Source organism: Schistocerca nitens, chromosome 6 (assembly GCF_023898315.1).
Source record: "Schistocerca nitens isolate TAMUIC-IGC-003100 chromosome 6, iqSchNite1.1, whole genome shotgun sequence".
NCBI lineage: Eukaryota > Metazoa > Arthropoda > Insecta > Orthoptera > Acrididae > Schistocerca > Schistocerca nitens.
Genome location: NC_064619.1, coordinates 550,139,168 through 550,159,887, shown reverse-complemented (window position 1 = coordinate 550,159,887; position 20,720 = coordinate 550,139,168). Strand labels below are relative to the sequence as shown.

Here is a 20,720-nt window from a genome sequence, read left to right as displayed (position 1 = left end):
CCAAACAGCGAGGTCATCGATCCCATAGGATTGCGAACTGATGGGAAAGGAAGTCAGCCGTGCGCTTTCAAAGGAAACATCCCCGCATTTGCCTGAAGAGATTTAGGGAAATCACGGAAAACCTAAATTAGGATGGTCGGACGCGGGTTTGAACCATCGTCCTCCCGAATGTGAGTCCAGTGTGCTAACCACTGCGCAACCTCTCTCGGTGCACTATAGTTTGGCTTTAGCAATAGTAAAGGCACCAGAAAGGCCGTTCTGATGTTGCGGTTGGTAATGGAAAACAGAACGAAGAAAAATCAAGACTTTTCACAGGATTTGTCGACGTGGAAAAATTGTTCGTCGTTGTCAAATGGAGCGACACATTCTAAATCCTGAGAAAAATAGGGGTAAGCTATGGGGAAAGGCAGATAACATAAAATATGTACAAGAACCAAGACGGAACAATAAAGCTGGAAGATCGAGAACTAAGTGCTCGGATTAAAAAAGGCGTAAGATAGGTATGTACTCTGCCATCCCTGCTGTTCAATCTACGCATCTCAAATGCTTCTGTTCCGGTTTTTGTACTGTCTATTATTATTCATTACCATACAATGCTGAGCTCGAAATTGAACATTCTCAGAAATTTCTTCCTCAAATTAAGGCCTATGTTTATTACCAGTAGACTTCCTTTGAAGTGGATTGCCCACGTTGCCTTTACTAGTCTGCCTTGTATGTCCTCCATGCTTCGTCAGTCATGGTTTATTTTGCTTCAAAGGTAACAGGACTCCTTAACTTCGTCTTCTGCATGATCAGCAGTTTTGATGTTAAGCTTCTTGCTGTTCTCATTTTGGCCACTTCTGCCACTATCGTTAAAGAGAAAATAAGTTTTGGCCCATCCTGTCAGTATTATAGCCTGATTTCCGAAATCACCGAATCAGTTATACAGGATGATTAACAAGTTACTGTATACGCTTCGTGGGTGTAGTGTAAGCATGAAAGTGGGACTTCAATGTTAAATTAAGTTTTACCTGAAGCTGTTTTATTATGACGCTTTATTTCATTTGTGGGCCGGTACAGGCTTTTCGCCATGTCGTGTTCATCTGCGTATCGACTGAAGTTGATTTGTTCACCCCTCTACAGTGCTCTATTGATTCTGCCATGAAATGCCTTTTTTTTTTCTTCTTTACTTCGGTGTGTTCCGTTGTGTTCTATGGCGCTCTTGCAGTTCGATGGCGCCAGACGTACGACGTACATTCAGTCTATCGGCGATTCATTGACTGCAGTCATTGTGTACGCTATGATGGCGTACTCAAACAGTAAATAAGCGGGTGGGCACCTCCTTTATGGCGCACAAGAAACCAAAGCGCGAGCAACAACATGACGGTATATGAAAATGTTTCCAAACAGAAGAGTACTAAACCATCAGGCTTTCACAGCTGTGGGCAGTCCTTTACGGGAATACGCCGTTCTTGGTGCACCTAAGTTAAGAGGGGGGTTTGAAAAGTTCTCGGAATCGCCACGAGAGGTCAGCGCTAGCGCAACGAGTTGGTCACGTAATATTCATTGGGGGTTGCCTGTAAACACGTGCCACGTCAGTGCTCTTGTAAGAGAGCTGTGGCGGTGACGTGGCTCTGTTGTTGTTCCCGCGCAGTGCTTTGCGAAGATGGAAGAAATCGAGATTCGTGCAGTGATTAGGTATTTCGTAGGGAAAGGTATGGAAGCTAAGGACATTCATGCTGATTTCCAGAATACACTGAGCGGGGAGGGGGGGCTCTGCACTTTCATATTGAACTGTTGTGCCAAGTGGACAAATGAATTTAAATTTGGTCGGTAGAGTTTAGATGTTGATCCACGCAATGATCAGCTAAGATGTGTGACTAGTCCAGAAATTGCAAAAGTGCACAAAATGGTGATGGAGGATCGCCGATTGAAAGTGCATGAAATTGCTCACGCTTGCCATATGTCACCTGAAAGGGGATATCACATTTTAAATGAAGAATTAGAAATGAAAAAAATATCTGCGAGATGGGTGCCGCGACTCTTCCCGCGCCCGCACACATGTGCCGTCGCCATGGCAAAATTACAAATACTAAAGTATGAATTATTGCTACACCCGCCTTACTCACGTGATATGGCTCCGTCAGACTTCCATCTCTTCGCAAAACTGAAAATCTTTCTGGTGGTCTAAGATGCACTTCAAGCGAAGAATTGATAGCCATAGTTGACAACTATTTTGTAGGCCCGGAGGAAACTCGTTTTCGAGATGGGATCAAGGCACTGGAACATCGTTGGACCAAGTGCATTAATCTACAAGGAGACTACATTGGAAAATAGAAATGGTTTCAGTGATGTAAGTACTTTTTTCCTATTCCGTTCCGAGAACTTTTCAAACCACCCTCGTAGTTTGGCCTCAAATGGAGGGAGTGGATGTTACTATCATCCTGGATATATTAGATGAAAAGCCGACCACAAATACCCGCCGTATAAGTGCCACAGTAAGGGGGTCCTCAGTCAACCGTATGGCGTGTGCTTCGGAGACCACAAATTCACCCATTTCACCTGCAGGAGATATAGGAGCTAACACCTGTAGACTACCCTAGACGTTAGGATTTCTGTCAGTGTTTATTCGAGCACCCATGCTGCCGATCTAATGTTCGCCGTTGGGTAAAATAAATATCGTCTGACTAGGGCCCCCCATTCGGTATACCGTTCGCCGCGTGCTAGTCTTTCGATTTGACACCACTTTGGCATCTTGCGTGTCGATGGGGATGAAATGATGATGATTAGGACAACACAACACCCAGTCCCTGAGCTGGGAATCGAAACCGGGCCCTGAGAATTGACATCCTGTCACGCTGACCATTCAGCTACCGGGGACCGACGGTCGTCGGGTAATGTTTAGAAATGACAATCTCTTTATCCGTGCAGGTATCGTAAATGCTCATAACGTGCTGCACGTGTGAACGTATGGGGCCGGCCGGAGTGGCCATGCGGTTCTAGGCGCTACAGTCTGGAGCCGAGCGACCGCTCCGGTGGCACGTTCGAATCCTGCCTCGGGCATGGATGTGTGTGATGTCCTTAGGTTAATTCGGTTTAATTAGTTCTAAGTTCTAGGCCACTGATGACCTCAGAAGTTAAGTCGCATAGTGTTCAGAGCCATTTGAACCTATGGGAATCCCCGTCTAACTACAGTACAGTGATGACAACATCGTTCTGCAGTGAACACTTGGTGGGGTATAGCGGACAATCAGTTATTCTACAGCACCCGACGGGCAGTTGGACAGTAGTTGGAACATGAATTGGGTGGACTGCTTCATGATGTGCTATTCACTACCCGAACCAAGTTATGGCATATGGACGACGGTGCCCCTGAACGTTTCAGTCGGGAAGTAAGAGATTATCTCAATGTTGCTTATCCCGATAAGTGGACAGGTCGTACAGGTTCAAATGGTTCAAATGGCTCTGAGCACTATGGGACTTACCATCTGAGGCCATCAGTCCCCTAGACTTAGAACTACTTAAACCTATCTAACCTAATCACATCACACACATCCATGCCCGAGGCAGGATTCGAACCTGCACCCGTAGCAGACGCGCGGTTCCGGACTGAAGCGCCTAGAACAGCTCGGCCACCCCGGCCGGCCCAAGGTCGCACAGGACCCGTATCTTAATCGCCTGGATTTACACATTTGACTCCATGTTAAGGAGCTCGTGTATGGTGTTGCAACTGAGACAGTGTAGCACAACTATAGCAGCGAACTGATAATGGCTGTGAAGCTATGCGGAATGGAATGAACGGAGCCTCTAATACTCTGAGAGCTGTAAGACTTTGAGTAAGTCATTGTCTTCGTCTACATGGACATCATTTTGAACATGTTCTGGGATGAATGTACTCTGCGTAGTTGTCGAATTTCGAGTCCCTTCGTGCCACTGATTTCTGGAAAAGAATTAATTTTGTGTTGTTTGTTTTGCAGCTATGATATCTACTTTACTGCATAAACCGGAAATCAAGCAATTTCAGACAACAGACTTTAGCATTTTATGCTTGTTTTGATGCGTACATTGCACCCACGAAGTGTGCAAAGCTACTTTTGAATCGCCCTGTATAAGAAGTTGTCTCTCTTGTCCATGCAATTACAATAAATGCACTTTCCCAAGGGTTACAGATAGCCTTACGAACGTAACCGCAATTGGTTTGCTACCCGATTTCAGCAATCCTATGCCGATACGAGAGCGCGGAGCGCAGATCTCTGAACGCTGCTCCACGAAATCCTCTTGGAACAGTGTGCCATCAGCCGTTGCGTAAGCCTGGCAGGTACTTTTTGAATCGGTGTCTGACGCTGTTAGTCGCCGCGGTCAGTGACATTCATTAGTCAGGTAGCGGGCCGTGATTTCCGTCTGTGGCGCACACAGAGGGGAACGGGCCGGGCATACGCGAGTAGGCGGCGCGAGGTAGGCGTGGAGAGCCCGCCGGCTCACGGCTTTGTGTGCGAGATAATCCACCTCATTAGCGGGCCGCTAATGATACAGCCGTCGCCGCCGCCCGACGCCGCGCCTCATTAACATAATTAGGAAGAGTGTCGGTCGCTCTCGGCGCACTTCACCGATACGCGGTTCTGTCTATCAGACGCCGCTCACCGCTCTGGCAAGGAGTCGCTCGCCCGAGAGCAGCTGTCGAGCAGTGGGCGTAGTGTACCTACCGCTCCTCATCTTGCGGCGCTGCGCACTAATACGGCACGAAATCCGTTTCGAGTACACCGGCGTGCAAAACGTAAGGACGAAAGTAACTTTAACATGACGCGTCACTACCAAGTGACGCACGAGGTGGGTGGCACTGACAACACCGCGAACTACCTGGCAACGCTGTGTTGTTCTTCTTGCACAGCCGAGTTTCAGCTCGGTACAGTCATCACGCGATTTTTGAGAGAGCAGTCAGCGAAACGGTGTTTTTGTTGTGTGTTACAAAATGGAACAGCGGTATTTAGAGCAACGTTATGTCATCATGTTTTGTGTTAAACTTCGGGAGTCCGCGAGTGCAGCCTTTGAAAATTTGAATCATGCCTATGGGGGAAGATACCTTAACCAGATTATTTGCTGGTACAAATCATTTTTGGAATGCCGAGGTAGCGTTGAACATGAATCTCGCTCAGCGAGAACTTCAAAATCCGACGATAACGTCGAACGTGGGCGTTCTCTTCCTCGAGGACAAGCTGTCAACCAAGTGTTTTACATAAAGGCACTTGAAACACTCCTAAAAGGGTGAGTCGAGGAAGACCAGAAATTGCAGACAGGTGGGTGCTGCATCGTGACAACGCCCCATGTTAGACGGCCACTTCCATCGCGGAATTTTTACCTCAATGACACCCATGTTGTTCCACATCCCCTTGGTTCACCAGATCTGCGATCTTGTGCCTTTTTTCTTTTTCCAAAATTGGAAACTATTTTTAACGGACGTTGATTTGGCAATCTGGAGAACATTCAAAAGAATACGACAGACATGTTGAAAGCCCTACCATTTGGAGCCTTTCAGTGCTGCTACCAGTAATGGTAACAACCACTCAACCAGTGTATAGCTTCCGAAGGAATTATTTTCAAGGGAACAATATTGTTGTTTTTTAAAAAGCACAAAGACTCTACTAGATAAAATCACTCTCATTACTTTTGTCTCAAATCTCGTGGCTACGTGAAACTTGGACAACACATAGAAAGAACTGCTACAGTATATTACAGAAGGTAATTGAAAGAAATACGCATGAGATGAAAAGGAATGACATTTTTATTCGGAGACAAAAATTGCAACGCACATCACTTTTCATGATGGTCCTCTGGATTTTACACTACTGGCCATTAAAACTGCTACACCAGGAAGAAATGCAGATGATAAACGGCTATTCATTGGACAAATGTATTGTACTAGAACTGACATGTGATTACATTTTCATGCGATTTGGGTGCATAGATCCTGAGAAATCAGTACCCAGAACAACCACCTCTGGCCGTAATAATGGCCTTGATACGCCTGGACATTGAGTCAAACAGAGCTTGGATGGCGTGTACAGGTACAGCTGCCCGTGCAGCTTCAACACGATACCACAGTTCATCAGGAGTAGTGACAGGCGTATTGTGACGAGCTAGTTGCTCGGACACCATTGACCAGACATTTTCAATTGGTGAGAGATCTGGAGAATGTGTTGGCCAGGGAAGCAGTAGAACATTTTCTTTATCCAGAAAGGCCCGTACAGGACCTGTAACATGCGGTCGTGCATTATCCTGCTGAAACGTAGGGTATCGCAGGGATCGAATGAAGGGTAGACCACGGGTCGTAACACATCTGAAATGTAACGTCCACTTTTCAAAGTGCCGTCAATGCGAACAAGAGGTGACCCAGACGTGTAACCAATGGCACCCCCATACCATCACGCCGGGTGATACGCCAGTATGGCGATGACGAATTCACGCTTCCAATGTGCGTTCACCGCGATGTCGCCAAACACGGATGCGACCATCATGATGCTGTAAACTGATCCTGAATCCATCCGAATAAATGACGTTTTGCCATTCGTGTACCCAGGTTCGTCGTTGAGTACACCATCGCAGGCGCTCCTGTCCGTGATGCATCGTCAAGGGTAACCGCACCATGGTCTCCGAGCTGTTAGTCCATGCTGCTGCAAACGTCGTCGAACTGTTCGTGCAGATGGTTTTAGCCTTGCAAACGTCCCCATCTGTTGACTCAGGGATCGAGACGTGGCTGCACGATCCCTTACAGTCATGCGGATAAGATGCCCATCATCTCGACTGCTAGTGATACGAGGCCGTTGGGATCCAGCACGGAGTTCCGTATTACTCTCCTGAACCCACCGTTTCCGTAATCTGCTAACAGTCATTGGATCTCGACCAACGCGAGCAGCAATGTCGCGATACGATAAACCGCAATCGCGATAGACTACCATCCGACCTTTATCAAAGTCGGAAACGTGATGGCACGCATTACTCCTCCTTACACGAGGCACCACAACAACGTTTCATCAGGCAACGCCGGTGAACTGCTGTTTGTGTATGAGAAATCGCTTGGGTATTTTCTTCATGTCGGCACGTTGTAGGTGTCTCCACCGGCGCCAACCTTGTGTGAATGCTCTGAAAAGCTAATAATTTGCATATCACAGCATCTTCTTCCTGTCGGTTAAACTTCGCGTCTGTAGCACGTCACCTTCGTGGTGTAGCAATTTTAATGGCCAGTAGTATATATGTGTCGGGACTTGGTTCTTAGTTATGTGTGTGATCACCACGGACGGCAGTGCATGCTCTGCACTGTGCTTCAATGCTGGCTAAGAGGTTGGTAAGTTCTTACGGTATGGCGTTCCATTCTTCCTCCAGCACAGTTGAGAACTGCTGTACGGTCGTTAGTGCACGTGGACGTGCTGAAATACGTCACCCCACCGCGCCCCAAAGGTGGGATTTAAAACCTAGGAACGGACAGGACACTCCATTCACCGAATATCCTCTCGTGTCAAGAACTCGTTGGCCTGCGCTGATCGATGAAGTAGTCCGTTGTAATCGATATAAACTGGCCAGGTACGAGCAGGACCCGCACTGTAAGGATTCCGTAAAAACTTGAGTGTGTATGTAGGCAGTTCTTCTGTTCCGGGAAGCGAGAACCTCGACGATTTTTGCCTGTTATCGACGGTAATACTCGCATCATATCGGTCTTAGGGATTGTGAGTATGTATAAACGTTTTAAAGTCATAATTGAAGTCGGATACAAATGACAAAACTAATTTTTTATCGTGTGACACAATTGCGAACAGTATTCTCATTTTTTCCCTTTCTTATATTAAGAAACCTTTCTTCTTGCCAAATTTCATGATCGTACGTCAATAGGAAGTACTATATAGGTTTTACTGAGTGAATTTGTGAGTACCAAAATATGTGACATAAATGGCCGTTGTTTTGACTGAGTTGACTTAGAAGGCTTAACTTTTTTACAACACCAAAGGGCCGTAACCTTAGTATGTGACATTAATTTCAGTATGATACGTTTACCTGTTACTGAGAAATTTGGTCTTAACGGATGGAGGAACCGTCAGTCAGACTGTAAATTCCAAAAGTCCTTAACAATTTAGGATTTTACCTTTATTTGTAGCGTAAAACCTCGCCAAATGTCATGTGAAACAATTCTGTGAGCAACTTGTCCTTCTTCCAGATTTCAGATGGTTCCTCTTAGTGAGAAGTCGTACAAATATTGTTCGCGAGCCGTGTTTTAATGGCGAACACCACCACAGTGAACCGTAACTACCCGCTAATATACAGGGTGTTACAAAAAGGTACGGCCAAACTTTCAGGAAACAATCCTCACACACAAATAAAGAAAAGATGTTATGTGGACATGTGTCCGGAAACGCTTAATTTCCAAGTTAGAGCTCATTTCAGTTTCGTCCATCTACGCTCAATGGAGCACGTTATCATGAATTCATACGGGATACTCTACCTGTGCTGCTAGAACATGTGCCTTTACAAGTACGACGCAACATGTGGTTCATGCACGATGGAGCTCCTGTACATTTCAGTCGAAGTGTTCTTACGCTTCTCAACAACAGATTCGGTGACCGATGGATTGGTAGAGGCGGACCAATTCCATGGCCTCCACGCTCTCCTGATCTCAACCCTCTTCACTTTCATTTATGGGGGCATTTGAAAGCTCTTGTCTACGCAACCCCGGTACCATATGTAGAGACTCTTCGTGCTCGTATTGTGGACGGCTGTGATACAATACGCCATTCTCCAGGGCTGCATCAGCGCATCAGGGATTCCATGCGACGGAGGGTGGATGCATGTATCCTCGCTAACGGAGGACATTTTGAACATTTCCTGTAACAAAGTGTTTGAAGTCACGCTGGTACGTTCTGTTTCTGTGTGTTTCCATTCCATGATTAATGTGATTTGAAGAGAAGTAATAAAATGAGCTCTAACATGGAAAGGAAGCGTTTCCGGACACATGTCCACATAACATATTTTCTTTCTTTGTGTGTGAAGAATGTTTCCTGAAAGTTTGGCCGCACCTTTTTGTAACACCCTGTATACCCACACTGTCTTTTTCTGTTCCTTCAACTTACTTGTGCTGTGCGTCCTGCCCCATTTGGCGCTCTAATTACGTTGACCTCACACCATGTGACGTCCAATTTTCTCGGCACGACTGGGAGACCTCTGGCATCTTTCTACCGGACTTTCATTTATTTCCACCTGGTAGTTAATATGTTATGTTCCTATATATGTCGTGTCCATTAGTTTTGCAGAGCAGCGTAGAATTTGTTTTTCTTTTGCTTTCACGGTGTACTCAATGATATGTAAGTGAACCCATAAATTAGTTATTATTTGTACCAGCATCGGAAATATGTTATCCATAAAATTACCACCGGGAATGTCTCTGAAACGAAACAGAATGCTCTTACTCTCGTTTTTCACATGCACCAACCACTCACGCGAATTCTGTATAAGTTTGTAACATTGCTGCTACTCGTCGTACGCTCTGAACACTTTCGGATATCCTGCACATTCCACAAACTTGACACTTGCCGACTAGTAGTTTAATCTGTGTCATCCCTGAAATTTGTAGCACAGCGTGATCCAAAAAGATATCGCTTGATAGAACACATTCCGAGGCATTAAAAATCATCAACTTGGTAATGCAGGGATGAAAATTAATTAAACATCAAATGCCTAACAAACAGAATGTATCGTGGTAAACTTTATTCCTATCGGGAGAATAAATTACACAGGCAGAACCAGTCTAGGATGCAGTACCATCAACTGTCAGACGAGCGAAAGCTCAGGAATTTGACAGAAACATGGTTGCAAACTCTTATTTATTGATTGATTGCTGTCGTTACATACACCCTAGATGATATTTTAGTTAGTTTTTCACAGTTATTTTTACTGTTAAAATAGACTGTGCCACACAAACGCTATGGCAGATCGTGGACATAATACAACAAAAGTAATTATGTCGCGTACCGATCAAAAGATCGAGATTTCTCGAACTGTGACGAAAACTCTTCGAACAGTCCGAGTCGTGCTCAAACACAGCTCTACTTGAAAGAGCGCAAACTGAAGTGAAACAACAGAAGCCGATTTCTCAAAAACCACAGCGAGATGCTTACAGCAAAATGTAACAATAGGTGGCCCAACTAACAATCTTTTCATACAAATGAAGACATATTCAATCGTCGCATTTCGTTGTCGCCCAGTGATTGAAATATGCCCTTCGATTTAAGGTGACTGCCGTTTCCCTGGCAGCTTGCATTCCTTTTGAGCGTCAACAGGCTGCAGTGACCATTACTTTGTGTGGCAGGTATTAAACGCCCTGGACAACGCCGGGCTCTGCAGCTAATTGTGCATAAAATGGAAACAACAGAGCCTAACAGACGGAAGCATACTACTAAGGAATTTAGTACTTCGACCTTCTGCTAGTCATTGTCTATGTCAGTGTGATTATGCTGACTGAGTGAACTGATGGCTTTTACCTGTTTACTGTTTCAATAAGGTCGATTTTGTCTAATTTGAACAGTTCTCGGGTATCCGACCGGGTAGCGTCGTAATTTCTCCACAATATTTCGGCAGACGTACACGCTGCCATCGTCAGGTGGTTCCTGACGAATGCTGTGCTGTTTCTCTCGGAGCCCTATATGTACTAGCTGTTACCCCCTCCACCGTTCCTTTCCTGGTGTCTTCGGTGCGGCCGACGCGGCGGCTACTGGAGGTGGTGGGGGAAGCGGCGCCTGGGTCTGAACTGGGGTGTGCAGTCTCCCTGCTGCCGCCGTCGGGGGCGGTCCTCGATCTCTGGGACCGCACTTTCTCTCCAGGCTGAGTGCAGGTTTCCAAGCCTGACTAAGTTGAAGGCCGCTGTCTTTATTAATTAGATCGTCCTGTAGTCGGATTTCGATGGCCTCTTTACTAAAGAGGCCATCGAAATCCGACTACAGGACGATCTAATTAATACTAATTACTAAAGAGGCCATCGAAATTCGACTACAGGACGATGTAATTAATAAAGACAGCGGCCTTCAACTTAGTCAGGCTTGGAAACCTGCACTCAGCCTGGAGAGAAAGATGCGGTCCCAGAGATCGAGAACCGCCCCCGACGGCGGCAGCTGGGAGACTGCAGACCCCAGTTCAGACCGAGGCGCCGCTTCCCCCACCACCTCCAGTAGCCGCCGCGCCGGCCGCACCTGAAAGTGGCAGTGTGTACGTCTGCCGAAATATTGTGGAGAAATTACGACGCTACCCGGTCGGAAACCCGAGAACTGTTCAAATTGGAAATACGCCGCGAAAACTTCAGATCGCATGTCGATATTGTCTATTCATACTATCATTTTGAAATTGTTTCACATCGTCCCTTACAACAGTGCGCAAAGTAAGAATTGTTTCTTATTACTTACAGACGAATTGTTATATGTGTTTTTGGTCTGTGTGTCGCAGTTCCGCCGAGCATCCGCATGTCGCCAGCGGACGGAGAGCTGAAGGCGCGGAAGGGTGGCACGGTGACGCTGGAGTGCAAGGCTTCCGGCAACCCCGTGCCCAGCATCATCTGGACCAGGAAGGTGAGTGCCCAGCTGCCGTAGCGGGGCGCAGCTCCATCACTGGGACGCCCTCTTCTGGTTCGCCTTCAGAGTACTTCTACTCCCACAGCCTAAAAGCCGCTACTACCTGTTGTAGTTCACACTGAGTACACAGCAAGTTACAAGGTGACGATTATTGAACTATACGAAATAACATCGTCATAATTTCAGAATGATTTGCGTTAGGACGTTGAAACTGCACGGTTAGCACGGGGCATCATCGGAATTAGTGTGCGAATACGTGGTTTGGTTTAGCGACGAAGTCCACTTTCATCTGGTCAATAAGCAAAATTGGCGCATTTGGGGGACTGAGAATCCGAGTTTCGCGATCGAGAAGTCTCTTCAACCTCAACGGGTGGCTGCGTGGTGTGCAGTGTCCAGTCATGGAATAATCGGTGCGATATTCCTTGATGGCCCGGTGACTACCGAACGGTGATTGAAAGATTTGGAAAATGATTTCATCCGCTTGAGAAACTGAGTTTCGCGATCGAGAAGTGTCTTCAACCTCAACGGGTCGCTGCGTGGTGTGCAGTGTCCAGTCATGGAATAATCAGTGCAATATTCCATGATGGCATGGTGACTACCGAACGGTGATTGAAAGATTTAGAAAATGATTTCATCCACTTTATCCAAAGTGACTCTGATTTCGACAAGATGTGGTTCATGCAAGACGGAGCTCGACCCCATCGAAGCAGGAGAGTGTTTGACGTCTGGGGGGAGCACTTTGGGGACCGCATTCTGGCTCTAGGATACCCAGGGGCCACTGGCATGGGCCTCGATTCGCCACCATATTCTGCGGATCTCAACACAAAAAAAATGGTTCAAATGGCTCTGAGCACTATGGGACTCAACTTCTGTGGTCATTAGTCCCCTAGAACTTAGAACTAGTTAAACCTAACTAACCTACGGACATCACAAACATCCATGCCCGAGGCAGGATTCGAACCTGCGACCGTAGCGGTCTTGCGGTTCCAGACTGCAGCGCCTTTAACCGCACGGCCACTTCGGCCGGCGATCTCAACACATGACACTCCTTTTTGAGGGGATGTGTTAAGGTGTACAGCATTAACCCCAAAACCATTACTGAGCTGAAAACAGCCCTCACTTCAGCGGGTCATGCAGAATTTCGCTATTCGTCGGCGCCACATCATCGCCAATGATGTCAGGCATATCGAACACCCCTAACCTAAATCCGAATACCTGTAGTGACGTTTACATGTTGAATGAAGTGTGTGCACGCCGTAGTTTGTAACTAATGTACTTTTTTTCATATAGTTCAATAATTGTTACCCTGGTTTACTACAGTAATAAGGCCTCAAATTGGTCCCTTTTGGGCGAAATTTGATCCAAGAATGAACAGCGAAGCGGTACAGCTAGAGTTAAAGAAATATGAGACAATAAGCAATTCTTCAGAGCGCAACAAAACGGATAAAAGGGCGTTTAACATAAATTAAAGGAAGATAAGTAGCAATCAAGAACTTCAATCGTCCTAATGCAGCCTGTCAGTGGACAGTGCGCAACGGAATTAAAAAATCACATTTTCTAAACCTCTAGCCGCGCGGGATTAGCCGAGCGGTCTAGGGCGCTGCAGTCATGGACTGTGCGGCTGGTCCCGACGGAGGTTCGAGTCCTCCCTCGGGCATGGGTTTGTGTTTGTCCTTAGGATAATTTAGGTTAAGTAGTGTGTAAGCTTAGGGACTGATGACCTTAGCAGTTAAGTCCCGTAAGATTTCACACACATTTGAACATTTTTTAAACCTCTTAATTGTTTGCCATTGCGACGAGTAGTTTGAATTTTGGCTCAAAGACGAGTACTTCTTTCCTCTCTAATGGTACAACATCGTGGCGCCCTGCGACGTCACCATCGGGCACGACGAGCGTCAAACAACGAGGTATCGACACATGCGAGATAAAGGCCATAACTCAGAAGTTAACGTGACGTGTAAGGTTGAATAATGATGTCACATTGGCATCACATTTCAACACAATTCTGCCCAACGCCTCCGTGGACGTATCACGCTATGGAAAGGTCGTCGCAGACCCTCTTATCCACATATCAATCCTTTTGACGTTTCTGCGTTGGATATTAGAACCGCAACGCCCAGCGTCGATATCACCCGATTTCCTTATGTGTTGGCAAGGAAAACCTCCCAGACACACCGCTGCTCACAAGGGAACCTCGCCATCGCACCCCCCTCAGATTTAGTTATAAGTTGTCACAGTGGATAGGCCATGAAAAACTGAACACAGATCAATCGAGAAAACAGGTCGAAGTTGTATGGAACTATGAAAAAATAAGTAAAATATATAAACTAAGTAGTCCATGCACAAGATAGGCAACATCAAGGAGAACGTAAGCATAGGAGCGCCGTGGTCCCGTGGTTAGCGTGAGCAGCTGCGGAATGAGAGGTCCTTGGTTCAAGTCTTCCCTCTAGTGATTAGTTTACGTTCTTTATTTTCGTAAAGTTATGATCTGTCCGTTCGTTCATTGACGTCTCTGTTCACTGTAATAACTTTAGTGTCTGTGTTTTGCGACCACACCATAAAACCGTGCGATTAGTAGACGAAAGGACGTGCCTCTTCAATGGGAACCGAAAACATTTGATCGCAAGGTCATGGGTCAACCGATCCCTCCACAGGAAAAAACATATTCTATACGACACTGGTGACGACATGTGCGTCACATGACAGGAATATGTTGTCGACCCACCTAACTTGTACACTTGGCGAATGGGTTAAAAGATTCTTCTACCTTGCCCGATTTAGGTTTTCTTGTGGATGTGATAATCACTCCCAAAAAAGTGATGAAAACATAAGAGTTTGTGACATAAAATGAAAATAAAAAATTAAATTTTTCACTCGAGGTAAGACTAGAACCCAGGACCCCTCATTCCGCATCTGCTCACGCTAACCACGGGACCCCGGCGCTACTGAGCTCATCTTATCCTTGATTTTGATTATGTTGCGTATGGACTATTCAGTTTGTATATTTTGCTTATTTTGTCATTGTTCCACACAACTTCTTCCTGTTTTCTCGATTGATCTGTGTTCAGTTTTTCAAGACCTATCCACTGTGCCAACTTATAATTAAATCTGAGGGGGGTGCGATGGGGAGGTTCCCTTGTCAGAATCGACACGGGAAGACCTCACTGGTTGGCATAAAGGGCGTCAATGAAACCACCCACTTCCTTGAGACGCTGATTCCCACACATTTTGCCGTGGGAAACGACAGTCCGCAGTGCAGTGAGTAAGAGGGAGATGTTCTTCACAACCTTTGACACTGCTGACATCCTCGGAAGTCTCCACCCTTCTCTAGGGACATTGTAGGGGTATCATAAGAAAACCGTGTGCTTTCAATACTGGGCGTCGCGGTTGTAGCCCCCATCGTATGGCGTGAAAAGAAGGATTGGGGTGTAGGTGGGGGTCACTGAGACGACCTACTCATCCTGTGATACGTCCGCGGTACCGTTGGGCAGAACTGTGGTGAAGATTGGTGGCAATGTGATATCATTAAATCACATTACGCGGCACACGAGCTTCTGAGCTGTGGCCTTGTCTCCCATACTTCCGCGCATTGCTGTTGAAGCGCTGTCGAGCCCTAGACTCCAAGAGTGTCGATGCAGGGCGACAGGTTTTGCACCGTCAGAGAGGAAGGTTTTACGCACCTTTGAGCCAAATTTCAAACATGCTTCGCAATATAGATGTAGCTCTCCTTGTAGGAAACAAGCGTACCATATAAATGAATACACAGCCCTCTGCAATGGAACTCTGTTCTCTGCCCTCAAAGAATTATTAGACAAGACCAACATTTAGAGCTCTCATCCCCCACCACCACCCCACCCCTCCAACACCCCCCCTCCCACACACACACACACACACATGCACAAAAAGAATCCTAAAACCTACAGTCTCTCTCTCTCTCTCTCTCCCTCTCTCTCTCTCTCCCTCCCTTTTTACACACACACGCACCACACACACACACACACACACACAAACAAACACAAAATCACAGAGACCTCTGGATTCGTAACCGCCAGGAACACCTTAAACTGTTCGACTGTCAGCCATCTTGTTTTTACACCTTCAACTGTTCCACTGCCCGCCATGTTTGTTTTTACAGCTAGTAAACACTGAACCAGTGACATTGACAGTGACAGTGGCAACTCAGTATATAGTGTTTGACAGTGATGAAGATGAGGAAAAAGAAAATGTAAGCGAAACTTTATTTAATTAAGTTCAGGCATAGAAATAACATTTTTCAAATCGTAATTTTTGGCTTAAATAATTTATCTACTTTAAGTTGTAAGTGGTTGCAGATGATAAACTGTGGAACAAAACAGTCACTGTAGAAACACAACACATCAGAAAAACCACACCATATGGTAAAAAGTTATGTGTTTTTTTCAAATATCTGTATTTACGATTTAAAAACCAAAAGTTACATGTATACAAACTGTAAAGAACATTCTTTATGTTTAACAGATGAAAAATAAAAGCTCGCTGAAGCTGCTGCAACTGCAGTGAAACATATTTGGGCTAAAAAACAAAATTGTGGTCTCTATCCAAAAACATACGTATTCTAACAGAAAACACGGAAAAAAAGAGCTTCAACCCCAAGATGATCAATTGCACTTTGTATGTCCTAGCGCCTAATGACAAGAAAATGATTCACTGAAAAGCAAAATCTCAATGCATTCATTGATGCAGCAGGTGTCTTGGTGTTCTCTGTTAGTTGCGCTTACTTTGTTTGGCTGAAAATTGCAAATAAAAGGAAAAAAACCTTCTTTATCTATGGAAGACAGTTTATTTATGTTCTGCTTGCACCTGATACTCGCATAAAAAAGTGAGCACATGAGCCAAGGAGCTTAAAAATTAATGGGATTGAAAGATAGCTCCAGGATCGAAAGTAGTTCGCGAGATATTTTAAATTAATTTCAGTTATTATCCAGAAAAGAGACACGAAAATTCATCCACAGCAGATGCATACGTCCTTTAAAGGACCACATTCACAAAAAGCAGAAAAAAACAGCATATGCTTCACACCTCATAGTCCTATTTAGACAGTGGGAAAGTAACGCCATCTGTTCAACAAATACGCGATTCAAACACCTAATCTTGCTCTCATGGATATGCAGTTGCACCAACATGCTCGGGAGATGCACCTGGAAACCGTGTGCAATGGCACACAAGCAAGAAACCATCTCACCAGTAATCCTAGAAGCTGCATCCAGAGAATGCTCATCTACTCGTTTAATAATTCACAAGACGTAATTCTGAACTTAACAAATCGTCAGAAGGCAATACGATGTAAACAGCGGGCAATGGAGACCGAAAGAGGAGCAGCAGTAGATAATAGACTGTCCAGAAATCCACGCTGCCAACCAAATAACGCTGCGCCAGGCAACCTGATTGGCTGACAAATTTCCGCGCTCGAAGAACAAGCTGAAGACAGACTTCTTCACTGCTCATTCAAAGCCTTCTCTTTGAGTTATACGAATTGTTCGCACTTAATACATTGACACCTAAAATGAAAGACTATCATAACAGATGGCACCACAACACACCCCAAACAACATCGAATGAGGAAGATTTCCAGGCAAATAAAACAAAATCGACGCCAGACCAGGACTCGACACAAGATTTCCTGCTTACTATGAGCAATCGCCTTAACATTCAGGAATCTGAGTGTGCCTCCTAGACTCCTTAGCCTTGTTGCCACTTGTTTTATTACTTTTGAACAAATGCAGAACGCTGTTCATATCGGAATAGGTGCACCAGAGGTAGAAGTATGATGGACAGCCGTTTCTGCCCTGACACTGAAATATATATCCATTTCACTGACATGAAGTGAATGGAGGTCACGACACATTCACTACATTCGAGTTCAGCATTTCCGAGCGTTCTCCACTGACACATTTTCACGCCCAAGTCTCTTCCTTAATTTCAACCCCTTTTACCTCCATCCACGTCATGAAACTCATTCAGCTAACTCGGGGAAATACGAGAAAGTAACACAATCACCAGTCTTCAGTCACTGAAACTGAAATGTATTGGTTAAGACACACTCAGATCCATCGTATGGTGTATTTCTTAAATTTAGTTTTTCAGCAGTGATACACCTCAATATTTTCTAACGCAACGAAAAGTTTCGGTGAGTAGTATAAATTAACTTTAAATTTGCCACAGAAAAAAGTTGTTTTCAGGTCGATTAACGTTACACTATCTACAATTTTGCTCTACTGGCTTTGCAACTGGCAGTGATTATTTACAAAAATTTACGTACGCTATTATCATCCAGGTATTCTAATGAAACTACGAAGAGAAACGAGACCACATCTGGCAATAAGATATTTTGTACCTAGTTAATAAAATTGTTTGGCTGACATATAAGTATCTAAGAAACACATTTTAATACCTTTCACATTTTTGTTAATTTATGTAATAGTGCAACAAGGTGAAAACAAACTTCATCTGAAGACACCTGTCACACAATGTTTCCAATTATTTGTTGGACATATTCAGATCTCTGTCTTCCGCTTTTACCCTGCACAGCTCCCTATAGTAGCAAGGACATTATTCCCTAATGTCATAACACATATCGTTCTTCCTCTCAATATTTTACATATATTTCTCTCCTCGACGATTCTTCAGAGATTTCTCATTTAATATCTTCTCAGCCCGTCTAATTTGTAGCATCCTTCTATAGCACCAAGTCCCAATTCTGTTTTTTCCATAGCCCATAATTAATTACTATACAACGCTGTGATCCAGACGTACGTTGTCAGAGATTTCTTTTTCAAATGAAGCAGTATCTTTTGTACCAGGAGACAGATTTGGACCAGGGAAGTCCTGTTCGCCTCTGCTTCTCATTCTTCTTACTTCATCCGTCTTGTATTTTGCTTCCAAGGTAACCGAAATCCTTCACTTTCCAGTTCGTGGACTCCAATTTTGGTGTTATGCGAACCATTAATTTCATTTCTGCTATTCCTCTTTAGTTTCGTGTTTCTTCGAGTTAGTTTCAGTACATATTCTGTACTCATTAAATTTTTCGTTACATTCGCCATATCGTGTAATGGTTCTTTGCCGTCACTGAGGACAGCAACATCGTCAAGGAATCTAATCATATTTTTTCACCCCGAATTTTAATCCTGCTTTTGACTGTTTCTTTTATTTCCATTGCTTTTTCGATGTATAGATTTAGCACTAGGTGCCAGTTACTGGATCCCTGTCTTAAACGGTTTTCAGTCCGCCAACTTCCTTCTAGGTCTTTCTTTCTTATTGTCCTATGTTGGTTTTTACCATATGTTTTTTCCGCTGCAGCTTACCTCTATTTTTCTCAGAACTTAGATAATCGTCGACGCTTTATCTAGATCGTTAAATCCTATGAAGAAGTCTTGATTTTTCCTAAGTCTTGGTTTTCATTACCAAGCGCAATGTCAGAGCAGCCTTCCTGGTGCTTTCCTAATAGATTCTGTTTTCTTTTTCATACTTCTATGTATTATTCTTCTCCTCAGTTTGGATACATGAACTGTTACGCTATCTATACGATAATTCTCGCACATATCTACGTTTTCCATCTTCGTAATTGTGTAGATGATGTTTTGAAAATATGATGGTATTTAATATTTTGTCTGTCTATCTATATCTACGTCTTAACAAATATTTTCCAAAGGGTAATCTCCTAGCCGGTTTCATATTCTACCTGTCCATCCAATTTTAAACAACCTTGTATAGCGGTGCTCATCGAATTATTCAGAGCTCTTTCTTTTCAGGTTTCCTAAACTGCATAATTCACTTCCCTACAATGCTGTACTTCCTCAGTACCGATGATTGATACTAACAGACTTGCTTTAGTAGAAAGTGCCTACCTTGTCTGACCTAGTTTGCTTAATATGCCCCCGTTATATCGTTCGTCATTAGTTATTTAGTTTCCAAGGCGCACAGTTACTGGTTGAGATTTAGTTCACAGCTCAATTAAGTTTACTCGGCTTTCTTACTACCAATCCCATGTTCTCATATAACTGTTTTCCTTTCCTTTTCAATCCTACAGCTTTAAAAACACTCTTTTCATTAAATTTTCATCTCCTTTTACATACTGTTCATATACTGCAGTATCCTTACATTCTTTCTCCATCTCTTCAGCTGCCTGTCGTATCGGAATGTATACCTGAACTAGTGTTGCTGATATTGGTGTGCTATCTATTCTGATGCGGATAACCCTATCACAGAATAGTTCACAGTAATTCATTCTCTGACTGTCTTCCTATTCATAACAAATACTACTCCCGTTATACCATATTCTGCCGCTGTGAATATTACACTAAATTCATCTGATCATAAATTTTCGTTTTCTTTCCTTTTAACTTCTGGTAGTATATCTAGACTGAACAGTTCTATTTCCTTTTTCAGATTTTCTAGCTTCCCTACCACATTCAAACCTCTGACATTTCACCCTCCAACTTACCTTATCGTCTGTTACTCAGTCACTTCTGCAAGGTTTATGCCTTGACGAACCTCTTCTCGGACTAGTGGCCAATGGAGATCTCCACGCTTTCACAATTACAGGCCACACGTGCTGTGGATACACATCGTGCCACTTTAACACAGTAGTTCCCATTGCTTTCTGCATCTTTATGCCATTGATATTGCTGATTCTTCCGCCTTTTAGGGGAAGTTTCCAGCCCTAGGCAAGAAGGTTCCCCGAACTTCTGTCTGCCCCTCTACCCTCTTTGCCAAGGTTTTTGGCAGAACGAGGTTGACTCCTTATACCTGGAGCCTTCCGTCGCCACTGCGACTTTCATCCAAAATCTATGCAGTGGCTGGGTACAAAACAGTGACCAGACATGTCTGAATTGTTGGTCAAAGACCCTACTCCTATACCACTGCTAGAAGTGCGCAAGCAGTTTTCATTTCAGAACTAGGTGATATTAGAAGGTAACTTCTTGCACACAATTTATCAGGCGTGCCATACTGAGCCGTCAAATACGAAAGTATTGCACCTATTGATCAAGGCGTCTACGTCGTGTCCTTGACAGCTGCTGTAATTAGTCCATATTGCTACCACCAGTAAATATTCTTCAGAAGAACTGTAGAGATATTTCGTCATTTACCTATTTACAGAAGCCC

The 20,720-nt window shown here is 44.4% G+C and overlaps 1 protein-coding gene across 2 annotated transcripts in view; it reads left to right on the top strand.

Moving 5' to 3' along the window:
• The window catches only part of LOC126262510 (lachesin-like), a 971,377-nt gene that overhangs the window by 682,087 nt on the left and 268,570 nt on the right, over positions 1-20,720 (top strand). For both annotated transcript variants that reach the window (XM_049959183.1, XM_049959182.1), the window contains exon 4: positions 11,455-11,576. In XM_049959183.1, coding sequence (XP_049815140.1) covers positions 11,455-11,576 — 122 coding nt within the window. The remainder of the gene's footprint in view (positions 1-11,454; positions 11,577-20,720) is intronic.